Raw genomic sequence first — 22,071 nt, 5'->3', positions numbered from 1 at the left:
CTCAAAAATCCCTTTTTCCCCACAAAAATTCTCCGTTTTACGCCCAAAATCCCCTTTTTCGCCCCCAAATTGGACCATTTGACCTCAAAAGTTCTTTTCGCCCCAAAATGACACTATTTGGCTTCAAAACTCCCCTTTTTCACCTCAAAATTGACCGTTTTACCTCAAAAAAAAATCCTTTTTCACCCCAAAATTAACCATTTTACTTCAAAAATCCCCGTTTTCGCCCCAAAATTGAGAATTTTACCTCAAAATTCCCCGTTTTACCTCATAATTACACCATTTTCCTTAAAAATCCCTTTTTCACCTCCAAATTGTGAGTTTTTACTTCACAAACTTCCCATTTTACCTCAGAAATTCCTTTTATGCCATAATTACACCATTTTCCCCTCAAAACTCCCCATTTTCACCCAAAACTGCCCTTTCCACCTCAAAATTCAGCCATTTTACCTCAAAAATCCCCCTTTTCACCCCAGAATTGACCATTTTGCCTCAAAAAATCCTCCTTTTCCTCCAAAATTGAGAGTTCTACCTCAAAATTACCCATTTTTACCTCAAAATTCCCCTTTTATTACCCCATATGACATCATTTTACCTCAAAAATCCCCTTTTCCACCCCAAAATTGACAGTTTTACCTCAAAATTTCCCTTTTATACCCCATAATTACACCATTTTCCCTCAAAAATCCCCCTTTTCCACACCCCAAAATTGACAGGTTTTACCTCAAAATTTCCCTTTTACCCCATAATGACATCATTTTACCTCAAAAATCCCCTTTTCCACCCCAAAATTGACAGTTTTACCTCAAAATTTCCCTTTTACCCCATAATGACATCATTTTCCCTCAAAAATCCCTTTTTCACCCCAAAATCGAGTTTTACCTCAAAATTTCCCTTTTTACCCCATAATTACACCATTTTCCCTCAAAAATCCCCTTTTCCACCCCAAAATTGACGGTTTTTACCTCAAAATTTCCCCTTTTACCCCATAATTACACCATTTTCCTCAAAAATCCCTTTTTCTGCCCCCAAATCGACAGTTTTACCTCAAAATTTCCCCTTTTACCCCATAATTACACCATTTTCTCTCCAAAATCCCCTTTTCCACCCCAAAATTGACAGTTTTAACTAAAAAAAATCCCATTTTACCTCAAAATGTCCCTTTTTACCTCATAATGACACCATTTTACCTCAAAAATCCCTTTGTCCACCTCAAAATTCGGCCATTTTCCCTCCGAATTCCCCCTCTTCACCCCCAAATCGAACCCTTTTCCCCTCAAAAATCCCTCTTTTTCACCCCCAAATTCAGCCGTTTTCCCTCAAAAATTCCTCTTTTCGCCCCCAAACTTCCTTATTTACCAAAATTCCCTTTTTTTTTTTTCCCCCCAAAACGGCCTCTTTCCCCCCTGGGCAGGTGTCGGGGCTTGCGCCGGGAGCAGCACAAGTGGCACCGCAAGAAGGTACCGAGCCCCACCCCCTCCTTAAGCCCCACCCCCTCCTTAAGCCCCACCCCCTCCCTGACCCGCCACGTTGTGCCCCTCCCCCACTTTTAAAGCCCCTCCCCTACTCCCAAATCCCCCCATTTTAGCCCCTCCCCCACTCCAAATCCGCCATTTTGAGTCCCTCAACCGCCATTTTGAGCCCCTCTCCCCCACTCCAAATCAGCCATTTTGTGCCCCAACACCCTCTTTAAGCCCCTCCCCCACTTTAAGCCCCTCCCCACTCCCACATCCTCCATTTTAAGCCACTCCCCACTCCCAAATCCGCCATTTTAAGCCCCTCCCCACTCCCAAATTCGCCATTTTGAGCCCCTCTCCAATCCAAATCCTCCATTTTGAGCCCCTCCCCACTTAAAAGGAAGTAAAGCCCCTCCCCCACTCCACATCCCCCATTTTTAAGCCCCTCCCCCACTGCACATCCACCATTTTGAGCCCCTCCCCCCTCAAATTCCACCATTTTTGAGCTCCTCCCCTACTCCACATCCACCATTTTAAGCCCTTCCCCCACTCTAAATCCGCCAATTTTGAGTCCCTCAACCGCCATTTTGAGCCCCCTCTCCCCAACTCCAAATCAGCTATTTTGTCCCCCCAACACCTCTTTAAGCCCCTCCCAAATCCCCCATTTTGAGCCCCTCCCCACTCCCACATCCTCCATTTTAAAGCCACTCCCCACTCCCAAATCCGCCATTTTTAAGCCCTCTCCCCACTCCCAAAATCCTCCATTTTTGAGCCCCTCCCCCCACTTTAAGCCCCTCCCCCACTCCACATCCCCCATTTTAAGCCCTCCCCACTGCACATCCGCCATTTTGAGCCCCTCACCCACTCCAAATCCGCCATTTTGAGTCCCTCCCCCACACTAAATCCGCCATTTTGAGCCCCCCTTAAGATGCCATTTTGAGCCCCTCCCCCACTCCAAATCCGCCATTTTGAGCCCCCCGCATAAGACGCCATTTTGAGCCCCTCTCCCACTCCAAATCCGCCATTTTGAGCCCCTCTCCCCCACTCCAAATCAGCCATTTTGTGCCCCTCCCCCACCCTAAATCCGGCATTTTGAGCCCCTCTGCACTTTAAGCCCCTCCCCCACTCTAAATCCCCCACTTTAAGCTCCTCCCCCACTCCAAATCCCCCATTTTGAGCCCCTCCCCCACTCCCAAATCCCCCATTTTGAGCCCCTCCCCACTTTAAGCTCCTCCCCTACTCCACATCCGCGTTTTAAGCCCCTCCCCCACTCCACATCCACCATTTTGAGCCCCTCCCCCACTCTAAATCCCATTTTAAGCCCCTCCCCCACTCCCAAATCCCCCATTTTGACCCCCTCCCCCACTTTAAGCCCCTCCCCACTCCACATCCGCCATTTTGAGTCCCTCCCCCACCCTTTAAGACACCATTTTAAGCACATCCCCCATTTTGAGACCCTTCCACACTCTAAGCCCCTCCCCCACTCCCACATCCCCCACTTTAAGCCCCTCCCACATCCCCCATTTTAAGCCCCTCTCCACTCCAAATCCCCCACTTTAAGCTCCTCCCCCACCCTTAAGACACCCTTTTGACCCCCTCCCCACTCCAAATCAGCCCCTCCCCCCACTTTAAGCCCCGCCCCCTTTAAGCCGCCATTTTGTGCCCCCCCACCCCCTCCCCTTTACAGCCCTTCCTCCCTTCCCCCCTCTCCAAGATGGCGGCTCTGCTGGGGGGGGGCAGCGGAGGAGGAGGAGGAGGTCCCCTTCGCCCTTCCCCCCATTTCCCGGAAGCGGAGGCGGAAGCGAGCCCGGAAGCGGCGCCGGAAGTGCCCCTCCCCCTTTTGGCTTCGGATTCGGATTGAGCCCCTCCCCCCCCCACCCCTTTTAATTTCTAATTTATATAAATATGTAAATGAGGTCGGATCAAAGCGAGGCGGAGGGGGTGGGGGGAGGGGCTAAAAAGGGGGAAGGGGCTTTAAAAGGGGGAGGGGCTTCAAGGGGAGGGGCTAAAGGGGGAGGGGCCAAAAATTTGGGGGGGGCGGAAAAAAATAGGGGGAAAAAAGGTTTTTTTTTAATAAAAAGGAGATAAAATGGAACAAAAATGGCGTCTGAGTGGGGGAGGGGCGTTAATTAGCATCGCCCTAATTAGCACAGCCTTCATTAAGCCTCATTAGCGCTCTCTGAAGTTGTCCCTCCCCATTCATTAGCTCCACGCGCTAATTAGGTCATCAATCATTAGCCCCAACTCTTAATTAACCCCTAATTAATCACCTGCACCCACTAATTAAGCCCTTACTCATTAACCTGTTCGTTAATTAACACCCCCAAAGGGGTATTCCCCCCTGTAGTTGTCCCCATATGTAATTAATCCCTCATTAATTAGCCCCATGCACTCATTAAGCAGCCACACCTCTTAATAAGCCCCTCATTAATCACCTCAACCACTAATTAAACCCTTACTCATTAACCTGGTCATTAATTAACACCCCCAAAGGGGTATTCCCCCCTGTAATTGTCCCCATATGTAATTAATCCCTCATTAATTAGCCCCATGCACTAATTAATCAGCCCTACATCTTAATTAGCCCCTCATTAATCACCTGCACCCACTAATTAAGCCCTTACTCATCGCTCTGTTCACTAATTAACCCCTAATTACCTCAGTTTTCCCCTGCAGTCGCCCCCCCATACAATTAACCCCCTCATTAATTACCTCCACACGCTAATTATCAGCTCATTATTAACCGTTAGGGATTAATTAACCCCTCATTGATTACCTGTACTAATTAAGCACCTACAAACTTATTCATTAATTAATTACCCCCTTAATTATCATCTCTTTTTCTCCCCTGCACTCCCCCAATGCAATTAACCCATTAATTAACTCCACGTTCTAATTAATTATCCAATTCATCTCAATCCCAGCTTAATTAAACCCTCATTGATTACCCCCACCCACTAATTAACCCCGAATTCATTAACTTCTCCACTAATTAACACCCAAAGGCCTTCATTTCTTCCCCTGCAGTGCCTCCCACACGTAATTAACCCATTAATTAGCCTCGCACACTAATTAAACCTTCGAAAATCAGCTCCGCCTACTAATTAACCCCTTATTAATCATCTTCACCCCTTAATTAAGCCCTTACTCATTACTCTCTTCGCTAATTAAGACCCCAAAGGGTTATTTCCCCCTATAATCACTCCCCCCACGCAATTAACCCTCGTTAATTAACACCGCATATTAATTAAGCCACCCACATCTCTTAATTAACCCCTCCCAATCCATCTCCGCCCGCTAATTAACTCCCAACTCATTAACCACCTCATTAATTAACCCCTCAGGTTCTTTCCCCTCAAAAATCCCCTCTGAGGCCATTCATTAGCGGCCCCCGTTAATTAATACCTCGTTAATTAGCCCCGCCCGCCACGTAACCCCTCGCTCGTCGACCCTCCCCCGTTAATTAAAACCCCGTTCTTAATTAACCGCCGTTTCCCGCCCTACGGTCACGTGACTCCCGGCGCCGCGCTTTCCCGCCTCCCGCCGCGTCACGTGATCTCTGCTCGCTCCCGCCCCTTCTGGCGTCACGTGACGCGAACCCGCCCCCTTCTAATCACGTGACGCCGCCTCAGCCGATCGCGCTCTCCGCTCCCGCCCCCCCTTCCTAATCACGTGACGCCGCCTCAGCGGCACCTCCCGCGTCACATGACCCAAAATCCCCGCGCGCGAGAGGGCGCTCCGCTCTCCCCCTCCCCGCCGTCACGTGACGCCATTTCCCCCTTTCCCGCGCGCGCGCCCACCCTTCCGTCATCACGTGACCCAAATCTCTCCCTCCTGGCGCCACGTGACGCTCTTTCCCGCCTCCGAGCGCGCGCCCCCCCGTTTAATCACGTGACGACGCCTCAGGCGCCTCCCGCGTCACGTGACCCCAAATCCCCTCGCGCATCGTCGCCGCTCCCCCCTCTCCGCCTTCACGTGACGCCATTTCCCCCTTTCCCGCGCGTGCGCCCCCCCGCCTCCCTCCGTCATCACGTGACCCAAATCCCTCCCTCCTACGCGTGCGCGTCCCTCCCCTGGTTAAATCACGTGACGACGCCTCATGCACCTCCCGCGTCACGTGACCCAAACCCCGCGCGCGCGAGCGCTGCGCTCCTGCGTCCCGCCCTCCTCGCGTCACGTGACGCCTCTTCCCCCCCGCCGCGCGCACCGCCCTCCCCGCCGCTTTTCCCTCATCACGTGACCCCGCGGCTCTCCGCCCTCCCGCCTCCTTTCTAATCACGTGACGCCGCCTCAGCCGCTTTCCCGTGTCACGTGACCCACCCCCCCCGCGCCCGCGCCCCATCACGTGACCCCGGCTCCGCGCTCGAGCCCCCCCCTCCCCGCCCCTATTCCTAACCACGTGACACTCTCCCTCCCCCGGAGGCGGCGTCACGTGACGCGCTGCCCGCGCTATCGGAACCGGAAGCGGCGCGCGGGGTCGGCGCTTCCGGGAGGGTTTGAGGAGGAGGAGGAGAGAAAATTCGCGGTAGTGAGGAGAGAAAGAGGAGGAAGAGGAGGAGGAGGAGGAAGAGGCGGCGGCTGTGACGCGGGTCCCGCCGCGGGGGCTTCGGCTCTCCATGGCGCTCAGCCTCGACCGAGACGCCTTCGGCAGGAGATTGCGGCGGCTCTATGGCAGCTGGCAGGTGGGGGAGGGGGCGGGGAGGGGGGGAGTTGGGGGGAGAGGGGTTTGTGAGGGGTTTGAGGGGGAATTGGGGGGTTTGAGGGGGGAATTGGGGGAGAGGGGTTTGTGAGGGGTTTGAGGGAGAGAATTGGGGTTTTCAGGGGGGAATATGGGGGTTTTGAGGGGAAATCTGCGGGGTTTGAGGAGGGAATTGGGGGAGAGGGGTTTGTGAGGGGCTTTGAGGGGGGAATTGGGGGCTTTGAGGGGAGATCTGCGGGTTTTGAGGGGGGAATTGGGGGAGAGGGATTTGTGAGGGGTTTTGAGGGGGGAATTGGGGGCTTTGAGGGGGGAATTGGGGGAGAAGGGTTTGTGAGGGCTTTGAGGGGTGATTGGGGGGATTTAAGGTGGGAATTGGGGGTTATGAGGGGAGAATTGGGGGCTTTGAGGGGGGAATTGGGGGAGAGGGGTTTGTGAGGGGTTTGAGGTAGAGAATTGGGGATTTTGAGGGGGGAATTGGGGGAGGGGTTTGTGAGGGGTTTGAGGGGGGAATTGGGGATTTTGAGGGGGCAATTGGGGGAGAGGGGTTTGTGAGGGGTTTGAGGGGGAGAATTGGGGCTTTGAGGGGGGAATATGGGGGCTTTGAGGGGGAATATGGGGGCTTTGAGGGGGGAATTGGGGGCTTTGAGGGGAAATCTGCGGGTTTTGAGGAGGGAATTGGGGGAGAGGGGTTTGTGAGGGGTTTTGAGGGGCTTTGAGGGGGGAATTGGGGGTTTTGAGGGGGAATTGGGGGAGAGGGGTTTGTGAGGGCGAATTGAGGGGTTTGAGGTAGAGAATTGGGGGTTTTGAGGGGGGAATTAGGGGAGAGTTCGTGAGGGGTTTTGAGGGGGGAAATTTGGGGGTTTTGAGGGGGGGAATTGGGGGTTTTGATGGGTTTGTGAGGGGCTTTGAGGGGGGAATTGGAGGCTTTGAGGGGGGAATTGGGGGCTTTGAGGGGGGAATTGGGGGTTTTCAGAGGGAATTGGGGGAGAGGGGTTTGTGAGGGGGTTTAGGGTGGAATTGGGGTGTTTTGAGGGGTGATTGGGGGATTTAAGGTGGAAATTGGGGGTTATGAGGGGAGAATTGAGGGAGAGGGGTTTGTGAGGGGGAGTTGGGGGTTTTGAGGGGGGAATTGGGGGTTTTGAGGGGGGAATTGGGGGTTTTGAGGGGGAATTGGGGGCTTTGAGGAGGGAATTGGGGGTTTGGGAGGGGTTTGTGAGGGGAATTGGGGGTTTTGAGGGGGGAATTGGGATGAGTTTGTGAGGGGTTGGAGAGGGGAATTGGGGGAGAGAGGTTTGTGAGGGGGTTGAGGGGGAAATATGGGGGTTTTGAGGGGTGAATTGGGGGGATTTGAGGGGGAATTGGTGGAGAGGGATTTGTGAGGGGGTTTGAGGGGGGAATTGGGGGGTTTTGAGGGGGGAATTGGGGGGAGAGAGGTTTGTGAGGGGTTTGAGGGGGAAATTTGGAGGGTTTGAGGGGGGAATTGGGGGAGGGGGTTTGTGAGGGCTTTCGAGGGGGGAATTGGGGGTTATGGGGGGGAATTGGGGGAGAGGGGTTTGTGAGGGGTTTGAGGGGGAATTTGGAGGGTTTGAGAGGGGAATTGGGGGGTTTTGAGGGGAAAATTGGGGGTTTTGAGGGGGGAGTTGGGGGTTTATGAGGGGGGAATTGGGGGTTTATGAGGGGGAATTGTTGGGGAGGGGTTTGTGAGGGGTTTTGAGAGGGGAATATGGGGGTTTTGAGGGGGGAATTGGAGGAGAGGGGTTTGTGGGGGGCTTTGAGAGGGAATTGAGGGTTTTGAGGGGTTTGTGAGGGGTTTTGAGGGGCGAATTGGGGGTTTTGAGGGGGGAATTAGGGGAGAAAGGTTCGTGAGGGGTTTGAGGGGGGAATTGGGGGTTTTGAGGGGTTTGTGGGGGTTTTGAGGGGGGAATTGGGGGTTTTGAGGGGGAATTGGGGGTTTTGAGGGGGGAATTGAGGGGTTTGAGGGGGGAATTGGGGGGTTTGAGGGGGGAATTGGGGGAGAGCGATTTGTGAGGGGGTTTAGGGTTTAATTGGGGGGTTTTGAGGGGTTTGAGGAGTGATTGGGGGATTTAAGGTGGGAATGGGGGGTTATGAGGGGAGAATTGGGGGAGAGGGATTTGTGAGGGGGAATTGGGGGTTTTGAGGAGGGAATTGGGGGGGTTTGTGAGGGGTTTGAGGGCGGAATTGGGGGTTTTGAGGGGGAATTAGGAGGGTTTGAGGGGGAAATTGGAGAGTTTGAGGGGGAAATTGGGAGTTTGAGGGGGGAATTGGGGGTTTTGAGGGGGGAATTGGGGGTTTTGAGGGGGGAATTGGGGGTTTTGAGGAGGAATTGGGGAGGTTTGAGGGGGGATTTGGGGAGGTTTGAGGGGGGAATTTGGGGGTTTTGGGGGAGAGGGGTTTAAATATGGGAATTGGGTGTTAAGGGGATATAAAATGGCCGCTTGGAGTGGAGGAAGGGTGTTAAGGGGGGCACAAAATGGCGGCTTGGGGTGAGGGAAGGGCTTTTGGGGTGGGGGGGGGGCTTTGAGTGACCCTCTCTGGTGTCTGTGTGTCCGTCCAGAAGGGCGAGGAGGAGCTCGGCGCCGTGGACGCCATTGTGGTGGCCGTGGGGGTGGACGAGGAGATCGTCTACGCCAAATCCACCGCTCTCCAGGTGGGGGGGATGGGAGCATCCCAACACCCAAACTGGGGGGTCAGAACCCAAACTGGGGGCCCAGGACTGGTTTGGGGGGAGAAACGGCGCTTTTGGGGGGGCCTTCGCAGTGGTTTTTGGGGGTTCCTGGATGTAGAGATGGATTCTGCCATCTTTAAGATGGATTCTGCCATCTTTAAGATGGATTCTGCCATCTTTAAGATGGATTCTGCCATCTTTAAGATGGATTCTGCCATCTTTAAGATGGATTCTGCCATCTTTAAGATGGATTCTGCCATCTTTAAGATGGATTCTGCCATCTTTAAGATGGATTCTGCCATCTTTAAGATGGATTCTGCCATCTTTAAGATGGATTCTGCCATCTTTAAGATGGATTCTGCCATCTTTAAGATGGATTCTGCCATCTTTAAGATGGATTCTGCCATCTTTAAGATCGATTCCGCCATCTTTAAGATGGATTCCATCACCTTTAAGATGGATCCAATCACTTTCAGGGGGTCCCAGCAGCCATTTTGAGAGGTTCCCACCAGTTTTGGGGTCTTCATGGACGTAGGGATGGAGTTCCACCACCCTTAAGATGGATTCCACCACCTTTAAGGTGGATCCGACCACTTTGAGGGGGTCCCAGCAGCCATTTTGAGGGATTCCCACCAGTTTCGGAGGGTTCCTGAACATAGGGATGGAGTCCCACCACCCTTAAGATGGTTTCCACCGCCTTTAAGATGGATCTGACCGCTTTGAGAGGGTCTCAGCAGCCATTTTGGGAGGAGAACCCCCAATTTAGGGCTGTTTGTGTCCATTTTGAGAGGTTCTTGGACGTAGGGATGGAGTCCCGCCACCCTTAAGATGGATTCCGCCACCTTTAAGATGGATTCCACCATCTTGAGGACAGATCTGACCACTTTGAGGGGTCCCAGCAGCCATTTTGAGGGGTTCCCACCAGTTTTGGGGTCTTTGTGAACGTAGGAATGGAGTCTCACCACCTTTAAGATGGATTCCGCCACCTTTAAGATGGATTCCACCACCTTTAAGATGGATCCGACCATTTTGAGGGGGTTCCAGCAGCCATTTTGAGGGGTTCCCACCAGTTTTGGGGTCTTCGTGGATGTAGGGATGGAATCCCACCACCTCTAAGATGGATTCCACCCTCTTTAAGGTGGATCCGACCACTTTGAGAGGGTCTCAGCAGCCATTTTGGGAGGAGAACCCCCAATTTAGGGGCGTTTGTGCCAGTTTTGAGGAGTTCTTGGACGTAGGGATGGAGTCCCACCACCCTTAAGATGGATTCCACCACCTTTAAGATGGATCCGACCACTTTGAGGGGGTCCCAGCAGCCATTTTGAAGGGTTCCCACCAGTTTTTGGACATAGGGATGGAGTTCCACCACCCTTAAGATGGATTCCACCACCTTTAAGATGGATCCGACCACTTTGAGAGGGTCTCAGCAGCCATTTTGGGAGGAGAACCCCCAATTTAAGGCTGTTTGTGCCCGTTTTGAGGGGTTCTTGGATGTAGGGATGGAGTCCCACCACCCTTAAGATGGATTCCGCCACCTTTAAGATAGATTCCGCCACCTTTAAGGTGGATCTGACCACTTTGAGGGGTCCCAGCAGCCATTTTGAGGGGTTCCCACCAGTTTTGGGGCCTTCATGGACGTAGGGATGGAGTCCCACCACCCTTAAGATGGATTCCACTGCCTTTAAGATGGATCCGATCACTTGGAATGGATCCCAGGAGCCATTTTGGGGGCTTTTAGGACGTAGAGATGGAGTCCCACCAGCTTTAGGTGACCTTTTGGCCACCGCTGTCTTCTCCAGACGTGGCTTTTCGGCTACGAGTTAACGGATACCATCATGGTGTTCTGCGAGGAGAAGATCCTCTTCATGGCGAGCAAGAAGAAGGTGGAATTCCTGAAGCAGGTGGCCCACGGGAAGGGCGGAGAAGGAGCCAACGGAGTCCCCGGCATCACGCTGCTCGTCCGCGAGAAGGTGGGGACATCCCGCGGGCGGTGGGACGGAGGAGGGGGAAAATGGAGGAGGAAAATGGAGGAGTTTGGGTGGGATTTGAGAAGAAGGTATGAAAATTTGGAGGAAATAAGGACAAATTTGAGGATTTGGGGGGAAAATTTAGGAGTTTGGGTGGGATTTGGGAAGAAAGTATGAGAATTTGGAGGAAATAAGGATGAATTTGAGGATTTAGGGGGAAATTGAGGAGTTTGGGTGGGATTTGGGAAGGAAATAGGAAAATTTGGAGGAAATAGGGGTGAATTTGGGGAGAAATTGAGGAGTTTGGGTGGAATTTGGGAAGGAAATACGGAAATTTGGAGGAAATAGGGGTGAATTTGGGGAGAAATTGAGGAGTTTGGGGGGAATTTGGGAAGAAAGTATGAAAATTTGGAGGAAATAGGGCAGAATTTGAGGATTTGGGGGAAAATTTAGGAGTTTGGGTGGGATTTGGGAAGAAGATGTGAAGATTTGGAGGAAATAAGACAGAATTTGAGGATTTGGGGGAAATTGAGGAGTTTGTGTGGGAATTGGGAAGAAAATATGGAAATTTGGCGGAAATAGGGGTGAATTTGAGGAGAAATTGAGGAGTTTGGGGGGAATTTGGGAAGAAAGTATGAAAATTTGGACGAAATAAGGATGAATTTGAGGATTTAGGGGAAATTGAGGAGTTTGGGTGGGATTTGGGAAGGAAATATGAAAATTTGGAGGAAATAGGGCTGAATTTGGGGAGAAATTGAGGAGTTTGGGTGGAATTTGGGAAGAAAATAGGAAAATTTGGAGGAAATAGGGGTGAATTTGAGGGCTTGGGGGAAATTGAGGAGTTTGGGTGGGATTTGGGAAGAAAGTATGAAAATTTGGCGGAAATAGGGGTGAGGGCAGAATTTGAGGATTTGGGGGAAAATTTAGGAGTTTGGGTGGGATTTGGGAAGAAAATATGAAAATTTGGAGGAAATAGGGATGAATTTGGGGGGAAATTGAGGAGTTTGGGAGGGATTTGGGGAGAAAGTATGAAAATTTGGAGGAAATAAGGATGAATTTGAGGATTTAGAGGGAATTGAGGAGTTTGGGTGGAATTTGGGAAGAAAATATGAAAATTTGGAGGAAATAGAGCAGAATTTGGGGGGAAATTGAGGAATTTGGGTGGGATTTGGGAGGAAGATGTGAAGATTTGGAGGAAATAAGGATGAATTTGAGGGCTTGGGGTGGAATTTTGGAATTTAGGGGGGAGTTTGGGGAAAATCTGGGAATTTGATGAGGAAATGAGGAGGAGGAAGAGGAGATGAGGAGGAGGAGGTGGAGATGAAGGAATTGGGATGAAGATGGAGGAGGAGATGAGGAGATGGAATTGGGATGGAGGTGGGAGTGGAGAAGTTGGGATTGAGATGGAGATGGGACAGAGTTGGAGAGGAGGAGGAGGGAAAAGAGTTTGGGTGGAGATGGAGATGGAGATGAGGTGGGAATGGAGATGAGGAGGAGGTGAAGATGAAGATGAAGGTGAGGAGGTGGGAACGGAGATGGAGATGAGGAGGTGGGAACGGAGATGGAGATGAAGAGGTGGGAACGGAGATGGAGATGAAGAGGTGGGAACGGAGATGGAGATGAAGAGGTGGGAACGGAGATGGAGATGAAGAGGTGGGAACGGAGATGGAGATGAGGTGGGAACGGAGATGAGGTGGGAACGGAGATGAGGTGGGAACAAAGGTGGGAACGGAGATGGAGATGAAGATGAGGTGGGAACGGAGATGGAGATGAAGATGAGGTGGGAACGGAGATGGAGATGAAGATGAGGAGGTGGGAACGGAGATGGAGATGAGGAGGTGGGAATGGAGATGAGGTAGGAATGGAGATGGAGATGAGGTGGGAACAGAGGTGGGAACGGAGATGAAGATGGGGATGAGGAGATGGGAACGGAGATGGAGATGAGATAGTGGTGGAGATGGAGATGAGACGGAGGTGGAGATGGAGATGAGGAGGTGGAGATGAGGTGGAGATGGGAATGGAGATGAGGAGATGGAGATGGAGGTGAGGAGGTGGGAACGGAGATGAAGGTGAGGAGGTGGGAATGGAGATTAGGAGGTGGGAACCAAGGATGGAGGTGAGGAGGTAAGAATGAAGATGGAGATGAGGAGGTGGGAACGGAGGAGGGAACGGAGATGAGGAGGAGGGAACGGAGATGAGGAGGAGGTGGAGGTGAGGAGGAGGGAACGGAGGTGAGGAGGAGGGAACGGAGATGAGGAGGAGGGAACGGAGATGAGGAGGAGGGAACGGAGATGAGGAGGTGGGAACGGAGATGAGGAGGAGGTGGAGATGAGGAGGAGGTGGAGATGAGGAGGAGGTGGAGATGAGGAGGAGGAGGTGGAGATGAGGAGGTGGAGGTGGAGATGAGGAGGTGGAGGTGGAGATGAGGAGGAGGAGGTGGAGATGAGGAGGAGGAGGTGGAGACGAGGAGGAGGTGGAGGTGGAGACGAGGAGGAGGTGGAGGTGGAGACGAGGAGGAGGTGGAGGTGGAGACGAGGAGGAGGTGGAGGTGGAGACGAGGAGGAGGTGGAGGTGGAGACGAGGAGGAGGTGGAGGTGGAGACGAGGAGGAGGTGGAGGTGGAGACGAGGAGGAGGTGGAGGTGGAGACGAGGAGGAGGTGGAGGTGGAGACGAGGAGGAGGTGGAGGTGGAGACGAGGAGGAGGTGGAGGTGGAGACGAGGAGGAGGTGGAGGTGGAGACGAGGAGGAGGTGGAGGTGGAGACGAGGAGGAGGTGGAGGTGGAGACGAGGAGGAGGTGGAGGTGGAGACGAGGAGGAGGTGGAGGTGGAGACGAGGAGGAGGTGGAGGTGGAGACGAGGAGGAGGTGGAGGTGGAGACGAGGAGGAGGTGGAGGTGGAGACGAGGAGGAGGTGGAGGTGGAGACGAGGAGGAGGTGGAGGTGAGGAGGAGGTGGAGGTGAGGAGGAGGTGGAGGTGAGGAGGAGGTGGAGGTGAGGAGGAGGTGGAGGTGAGGAGGAGGGGGGAGGTGGAGGAGGAGGGTGGAGGTTGAGGAGGAGGTGGAGGTGGAGGTGAGGAGGAGGTGGAGGTGAGGAGGAGGTGGAGGTGAGGAGGAGTGGAGGTGCGGAGGAGGAGGTGGAGGGTGAGGAGGAGGTGGTGGTGGAGGTGAGGAGGAGGTGGAGGTGAGGAGGAGGAGGTGGAGGTGAGGAGGAGGTGGTGGTGGAGGTGAGGAGGTGGAGGTGAGGTGGAGGTGGAGGTGAGGTGGAGGTGGAGGTGAGGAGGAGGTGGGGATGAGGAGGAGGTGGGGATGAGGTGGAGGTGGGGATGAGGTGGAGGTGGAGATGAGGTGGAGGTGGAGATGAGGAGGAGGGGATGGAGGTGAGGAGGAGGAGGTGGAGATGAGGAGGTGGAGGTGGAGATGAGGAGGTGGAGATGAGGAGGAGGAGGTGGAGATGAGGAGGAGGAGGTGGAGATGAGGAGGAGGAGGTGGAGATGAGGAGGAGGAGGTGGAGATGAGGAGGAGGAGGTGGAGATGAGGAGGAGGAGGTGGAGATGAGGAGGAGGAGGTGGAGATGAGGAGGAGGAGGTGGAGATGAGGAGGAGGAGGTGGAGATGAGGAGGAGGAGGTGGAGATGAGGAGGAGGAGGGGAGAGGGGGGGGGGGGGAGATGAGGAGGAGGAGGTGGAGATGAGGAGGAGGAGGAGTGGAGATGAGGAGGAGGGTGGAGATGAGGAGGAGGAGGAGGTGGAGATGAGGAGGAGGTGGAGGTGGAGATGAGGAGGAGGTGGAGATGAGGAGGAGGTGGAGGTGGAGATGAGGAGGAGGTGGAGGTGGAGATGAGGAGGAGGTGGAGGTGGAGGAGGAGGAGGTGGAGGTGAGGAGGAGGTGGAGGTGGAGGTGAGGAGGAGGTGGAGGTGGAGGAGGAGGTGGAGGTGAGGAGGAGGTGGAGGTGAGGAGGAGGTGGAGGTGGAGGAGGTGGAGGTGAGGAGGAGTGGAGGTGGAGGTGAGGAGGAGGTGGAGGTGGAGGTGAGGAGGAGGTGGAGGTGGAGGTGAGGAGGAGGTGGAGGTGGAGGTGAGGAGGAGGTGGAGGTGGAGGTGAGGAGGAGGTGGAGGTGGAGGTGAGGAGGAGGTGAGGAGGAGGTGGAGGTGAGGAGGAGGGGATGGAGATGAGGAGGTGGGAACGGAGGTAGAGATGAAGATGAGGTGGGAATGGAGATGAGGAGGTGGGAATGGAGATGAGGAGGTGGGAACGGAGGTGGAGGTGGAGATGAGGAGGTGGGAACGGAGGTGGAGGTGGAGATGAGGAGGTGGGAACGGAGGTGGAGGTGGAGATGAGGAGGTGGGAACGGAGGTGGAGGTGGAGATGAGGAGGTGGGAACGGAGGTGGAGATGGAGGTGAGGAGGTGGGAACGGAGGTGGAGATGGAGGTGGGGAGGTGGGAACGGAGATGGAGGAATTGAGGTGGGAACGGGAGAGTTGGGATGGATCCAAAGATGGAGATGGGGCTGAGGAGGTTGGGATGGAGCCCTCTGGGTGAACTCTTCCGTTCGCGGCGCAGAACGAGAGCAACGAGGCCAACTTTGAGAAGATGGTGGAGGCCCTGAAGAGCAGCAAAGGCGGAAAACGCATCGGAGTCTTCAGCAAAGACAAATTTCCGGGCGACTTCATGAAGAGTTGGAACGATTGTCTCAACAAAGAAGGCTTCGAGAAGGTCCGTTTGAGGTCCCATCAACGGTAGGAGGGGAACCATTGCGGGTGGGGAACGGTTCTTGAAGGGTGGTGGCCCTCCATCTTGACGTAGGTGGACATCAGCGCCGTGGTGGCCTACACGATGGCGGCCAAAGAGGACGGCGAAGTCAACCTGATGCGCAAAGCGGCCGCCATCACCTCCGAGGTCTTCACCAAGTTCTTCAAGGAACGCGTGATGGAGATCGTGGACGCGGATGAGGTGGGAAAGGGGGGGGGAAAAAGAGGGGGTTCGGAGGAGGGGGGGTGGGGGGAAGAGGAGGGAATGGGGGGGAAAGGGAGGGTTTGGGGGAAAGGGAGGAGTTTGGGGGGGGTTGGGGAGAAGGTGTGAGGGTTTGGAGGGAATAAGGACGGATTTGGGGGGAAATGGAGGAGTTTGGGTGGGATTTGGGAGGAAAATGTGAGGATTTGGAGGAAATAAAGACGAATTTGGGGGGAAATTGAGGAGTTTGGGAGGGATTTAGGAGGAAAATGTGAGGATTTGGAGGAAATAGGGACGAATTTGAGGATTTGGGGGATAATTGAGGAGTTTGGGTGGAATTTTGGTGGAGTTTAAGAAGAAGGTATGAAAATTTTGGGGAAATAAGGATGAATTTGAGGATTTAGGGGGAAATTGAGGCGTTTGGGAGGGATTTGGGAAGAAAGAATGAAAATTTGGAGGAAATAAGGACGAATTTGGGGGAAATTGAGGAGTTTGGGTGGGATTTCGGAGGAAAATGTGAGGATTTGGAGGAAATAAGGACGAATTTGAGGATTTAGGGGGAAATTGAGGAGTTTGGGTGGGATTTGAGGAGAAGATGTGAGGATTTGGAGGAAATAAGGACGAATTTGGGGGGAAATTGAGGACTTTGGGAGGGGTTTAGGAGGAAAATATGAGGATTTGGAGGAAATAAGGGTGAATTTGGGGGGGAATTAAGGAGTTTGGGAGGGATTTGGGTAGAAAATGTGAGAATTTGGGGGAAATAAGGACGAATTTGAGGATTTGGGGGAAATTTAGGAGTTTGGGAGGGATTTAAGAGGAAAATGTGAGGATTTGGAGGAAATAAGGACGAATTTGAGGATTTAAGGGGGAAATTGAGGAGTTTGGGAGGGATTTTGGTGGAGTTTAAGAAGAAAATGTGAAAATTTGTGGGAAATAAGGGCGAATTTGAGGATTTTGTGGGGAAACTGAGGCGTTTGGGCGGCGCCTTCCCGCAGAAGGTGCGTCACAGCAAGTTGGCGGAGTCGGTGGAGAAGGCCATCGAGGAGAAGAAGTTCTTGGCCGGAGCCGATCCGTCGGCGGTGGAGATGTGTTATCCGCCCATCATCCAGAGCGGAGGGAACTACAACCTCAAGTTCAGCGTCGTCAGGTGCGGCTCCGGGAGAAATTGGAGGATTTGGGGGGAAATTGAGGAGTTTGGGGGGAATTTGGGAAGAAAATGTGAAAATTTGGAGGAAATAGGGCAGAATTTGGGGAAAAATTAAGGAGTTTGGGGGAATTTAAGAAGGAAATGTGAAAATTTGGACGAAATACGGCAGAATTTGGGGAAAAATTAAGGAGTTTGGGGAGAATTTGGGAAGAAAATGTGAAAATTTGGAGGAAATAAGGGTGAATTTGAGGATTTGGGGGCAGAATGGCCAATTTTTCATGAGAAAATTCCAAAATTGGCTGATTTCTCCCCAAAAAAGTCCAAAAATGGCCAATTTTTCTGCTGAAAATTCTAAAATTGGTTAATTTTTCTCCAAAAAGGTCTCAAAATGGACCGATTTCTCTCCAAAAAGTCCAAAAATGGACACTTTTTCTCCTAAAAAGTTCAAAATTGAGTGATTTCTCTCCAAAAAAGTCCAAAATTGGTCGATTTCTCTCCTTGGAAGTCTAAAATTGGCCGATTTTTGTCCAAAAAATTCCAAAATTGGCCCATTTCTCTCAAAAAAAGTCCACAAATGACCAATTTTTGTCCCAAAAAAAATCCAAAATTGGCCCATTTCTCTCCTAGAAAGTCCAAAATTGGTTAATTTTTCTCTGAGAAAGTCCAAAAATACGCAATTTTTCTCCTAAAATGTCCAAAAATGGACACTTTTTCTCCAAAAAAGTGTAAAATTGGTTAATTTCTCTCCAAAAAAGTCCAATATTGGCTGATTTCTCTCCAAAAAAAGTCCCAAAATGACCTCTTTTTCTCCCAAAAATCCCCAAATTCTCCAATTTCTCTCCTAAAAACCCCCAAATTTCCCCTTTTCTCTCCAAAAAAGTCCAAAAACGACCGCTTTTTCTCCCAAAAAAGCCCCAAAATGACCTCTTTTTCTCCCAAAAATCCCCAAATTCACCGTTTTCTCTCCTAAAAACCCCCAAATTTGCTCTTTTCTCTCCAAAAAAGTCCAAAAATGACCTCTTTTTCTCCAAAAAATCCCCAAATTGTCCGATTTCTCTTCTAAAAACCCCCAAATTTCCCCTTTTCTCTCCAAAGAAGTCCCAAAACGACCACTTTTTCCCCCAAAAATCCCCAAATTCTTCGATTTCTCTTCTAAAAACCCCCAAATTTGCTCTTTTCTCCCCCCCAAAAGTCCCAAAATGACCTCTTTTCTCCCCAAAATCCCCAAATTCGCCGATTTCTCTCCTAAAAACCCCCAAATTTCCCCTTTTCTCTCCAAAAAAGTCCAAAAATGACCACTTTTTCTCCCAAAAATCCCCAATTTGTCCAATTTCTCTTCTAAAAACCCCCAAATTTCCCCTTTTCTCTCCAAAAAGTCCAAAAATGACCAATTTCTCTCCAAAGAATTCCAAAATTGGCCGATTTCTCTTCTAAAAACCCCCAAATTTCCCCTTTTCTCTCCAAATAAGTCCAAAAATGACCTCTTTTTCTCCCAAAAATCCCCAAATTCTCCGATTTCTCTCCTAAAAACCCCAAAATTTCCCCTTTTCTCTCCAAATAAGTCCAAAAATGACCTCTTTTTCTCCCAAAAATCCCAAATTGTCCAATTTCTCTCCTAAAAACCCCCAAATTTGCTCATTTTTCTCCAAAAAGTCCAAAAATGACCACTTTTTCTCCAAAAAAAGTCCCAAATTGACCTCTTTTTCTCCCAAAAATTCCAAAATTCGCCGTTTTTTCTCCTAAAAACCCCCAAATTTCCTCATTTTTCTCCAAAAAAGTCCCCAACGACCGCTTTTTCTCCAAAAAAAGCCCAAAAACGACCGTTTTTCCTCCATAAAATCCCAAATTGGTGGAATTTTGGGGGTAAATTCCGGAATTTGCCGATTTTCCGTTGGTTTTTCCGCCCCCTTCCGGCAGCGACAAGAACCACATGCACTTTGGGGCCATCACGTGCGCCATGGGCATCCGCTACAAATCCTACTGCTCCAACCTGGTGAGGACGTTGCTGGTGGATCCACCGCAGGAGATGCAGACCACTACGCCTTTCTCCTTCAGCTTCAGGAGGAGCTCCTCAAGGAGATGCGGCACGGTGAGAACTTCCCCGGGGGGTTTCAGGAGATCAGAGGGGGGGGTGCTTCCGGAACCTTCTGGAGGTGGGGATGCTGATCTCTGGGGGGGGGTGGTGGACTTTGGAGGGCCATAAGTGGTGGTTGATGGACGTTGGAGGTCCATAAGTGGTGGTTGATGGACGTTGGAGGTCCATAAGTGGTGTTTGATGGACTTTGGAGGTCCATGAGTGGACGTTGATGGACTTTGGAGGTCCATCAGTGGACGTTGATGGACTTTGGAGGTCCATGAGTGGATGTTGATGGACTTTGGAGGTCCATAAGTGGTTTTTGATGGACTTTGGAGGTCCATAAGTGGACGTTAATGGACATTAGAGGTCCATAAGTGGTGGTTGATGGACGTTTGAGGTCCATAAGTGGTGGTTGATGGACTTTGGAGGTTCATGAGTGGATGTTGATGGACATTGGAGGTCCATAAGTGGTGGTTGAAGGACCTTAGAGGTCCATAAGTGGTGGTTGATGGACCTTAGAGGTCCATAAGTGGACATTGATGGACATTTGAGGTCCATTGGTGGTGGTTGATGGACATTTGAGGTCCATGAATGGACGTTGATGGACGTTTGAGGTCCATAAGTGGTGGTTGATGGACGTTTGAGGTCCAGAAGTGGTGTTTGATGGACTTTGGAGGTCCATGAGTGGACGTTAATGGACATTTGAGGTCTATAAGTAGTGATTGATGGACCTTAGAGGTCCATAAGTGGTGGTTGATGGACCTTAGAGGTCTGTGAGTGGACATTAATGGACATTTGAGGTCCATAAGTGGTGTTTGATAGACATTGGAGGTCCATGAGTGGACGTTGATGGATTTTTAAGGACTATAAGTGGTGGTTGATGGACTTTGGAGGTCCATGAGTGGACGTTGATGGACCTTAGAGGTCCATGAGTGGTGTTTGATGGACCTTAGAGGTCCATAAGTGGTGTTTGATGGACTTTGGAGGTCCATGAGTGGTGGTTGGCGGACTTCAGAGGTCCATGAGTGGTGGTTGGCGGACTTCAGAGGTCCATGAGTGGTGGTTGGTGGACTTCAGAGGTCCATGAGTGGTGGTTGGTGGACTTCAGAGGTCCATGAGTGGTGGTTGATGGACTTTGGAGGTCCATGAGTGGACGTTAATGGACATTGAGTCCATAAGTGGTGTTTGATGGACCTTAGAGGTCCATAAGTGGTGGTTGATGGACCTTAGAGGTCTGTGAGTGGACATTAATGGACATTTGAGGTCCATGAGTGGTGTTCGATGGACGTTGGAGGTCCATAAGTGGACGTTGATGGACATTTAAGGACTATAAGTGGTGGTTGATGCACTTTGGAGGTCCATGAGTGTACGTTGATGGACATGTGAGGTCCAATAACTGGTGGTTGATGGACTTTGGAGGTCCATGAGTGTGTTTGATGGACCTAGAGGTCCATGAGTGGTGGTTGATGGACTTTGGAGGTCCATCAGTGGACGTTAAGGACATTGAGGTCCATAAGTGGTGTTTGATGGACCTTAGAGGTCCATAAGTGGACATTGATGGACGTTTTGAGGTCATGAGTGGTGTTTGATGGACATTTGAGCTTCATAGGTGGTGTTTGATGGACGTTTGAGGTCCATCAGTGGACGTTGATGGATGTTTTGAGGTCCATTGGTGGTGGCTGATGGACCTTAGAGGTCCATAAGTGGTGGTTGATGGACTTTGGAGGTCCATAAGTGGACGTTGATAGACATTTGAGGTCCATAAGTGGTGGTTGATGGACTTTGGAGGTCCATGAGTGGACGTTAATGGACGTTTGAGGTCCATAAGTGGTGTTTGATGGACCTTAGAGGTCCATAAGTGGTGGTTGATGGACGTTTGAGGTCCATAAGTGGATGTTGATGGCCTTTGGAGGTCCACAGCTGCTGGTATCTCCACCTCCTTGCAGGCACGAAGCTCTGCGACGTCTACAGCGCAGTGATGGACCTCGTGAAGAAGCAGAAACCCGAATTGTTGAGCAAAATCACCAAAAATTTGGGGTGAGAAGAGCGCATTTGGGGTCTTCCGGACACGATCGGAACGACCTTCTCACCCGAGGGTCTTCTCCACAGCTTCGCGATGGGCATCGAATTCCGCGAGGGCTCTTTGGTCATCAACAGCAAAAACCAACACCGCCTCAAGAAGGGTGAGGAGCACCTCCACACACCCAAAAGTCACCTTTTTCCACCCAAAATTGACCTTTTCCACCCAAAGTTGACCTTTTTCCACCCAAAATTGGCTTTTTTCACCCAAAATTTCGTCCCACCACCCAAAATTGGGCTTTTTCCACCCAAAAGTGCTGCTTTCCACGGCTTTGAAGGGTTTCACCCAAAATTTCGTCCCCACCAGCCCAAAATTGGGCTTTTCCCCACCCAAAATTGGGCTTTTTCCACCCAAAATTGGGCTTTTTCCACCCAAAATTGGCTTTTTTTCACTCAAAAATTTGGTCCCACCACCCAAAATTGGGCTTTTCCACCCAAAAGGGTCTTCTTTCCACGGCTTTGAGGGGTTCACCCAAAATTTCGTCCCCACCAGCCCAAAATTGGGCTTTTTTTTTTTCCGCCCCAAATGGGCTTTCCGCCCCAAAATTTGCTTTTTCCACCCAAAATTTGGTTTTTTCCACCCAAAATTGCCTTTTTCCCCCCAAAATTTCGTTCTACCACCCCAAAATTGGCTTTTTTCACTCAAAAAGGGACCTTTTCCACCCAAAATTGGCTGTTTTCACCCAAAATTTCGTCCCATCACCCCAAAATTGGCCTTTTTTCCACCAAAATTTTGTTCTACACACCCAAAATTGGCCTTTTTCCACCCAAAATTGGCTTTTTTTCACTCAAAAAGGGTTCCTTTCCACCCAAAATTGGGCTTTTTTCCACCCAAAATTGGGCTTTTTCCACCCAAAGTTGACCTTTTTCCACCCAAAGTTGACCTTTTTTTCCACCCAAAATTGGCTTTTTTCACCAAAATTTCACACCCACCACCACCAAAATTGGTCTTTTTCCACCCCAAAAGTGTCTTTTTCCACAGCTTTGAAGGGTTTCACCCAAATTTCGTCCCCA

At 51.2% G+C, this 22,071-nt stretch overlaps 1 protein-coding gene across 1 annotated transcript in view; it reads left to right on the top strand.

The window, feature by feature from the left end:
• The first annotated feature begins 5,937 nt into the window (after positions 1-5,937).
• Positions 5,938-22,071, top strand: part of SUPT16H (SPT16 homolog, facilitates chromatin remodeling subunit) — a 43,266-nt gene continuing 27,132 nt past the window's right edge. The window contains 10 exon segments of the mRNA XM_054053165.1: positions 5,938-6,139; positions 8,732-8,824; positions 10,642-10,812; positions 15,365-15,517; positions 15,608-15,754; positions 16,750-16,901; positions 18,819-18,931; positions 18,934-18,990; positions 20,925-21,015; positions 21,088-21,168. Of these exon segments, the coding sequence (XP_053909140.1) occupies positions 6,074-6,139; positions 8,732-8,824; positions 10,642-10,812; positions 15,365-15,517; positions 15,608-15,754; positions 16,750-16,901; positions 18,819-18,931; positions 18,934-18,990; positions 20,925-21,015; positions 21,088-21,168 (1,124 nt within the window). The 5' untranslated portion in view covers positions 5,938-6,073.

This window comes from Cuculus canorus, chromosome 39, assembly GCF_017976375.1.
Source record: "Cuculus canorus isolate bCucCan1 chromosome 39, bCucCan1.pri, whole genome shotgun sequence".
NCBI lineage: Eukaryota > Metazoa > Chordata > Aves > Cuculiformes > Cuculidae > Cuculus > Cuculus canorus.
This window is presented reverse-complemented; position numbering and strand designations above follow the sequence as displayed.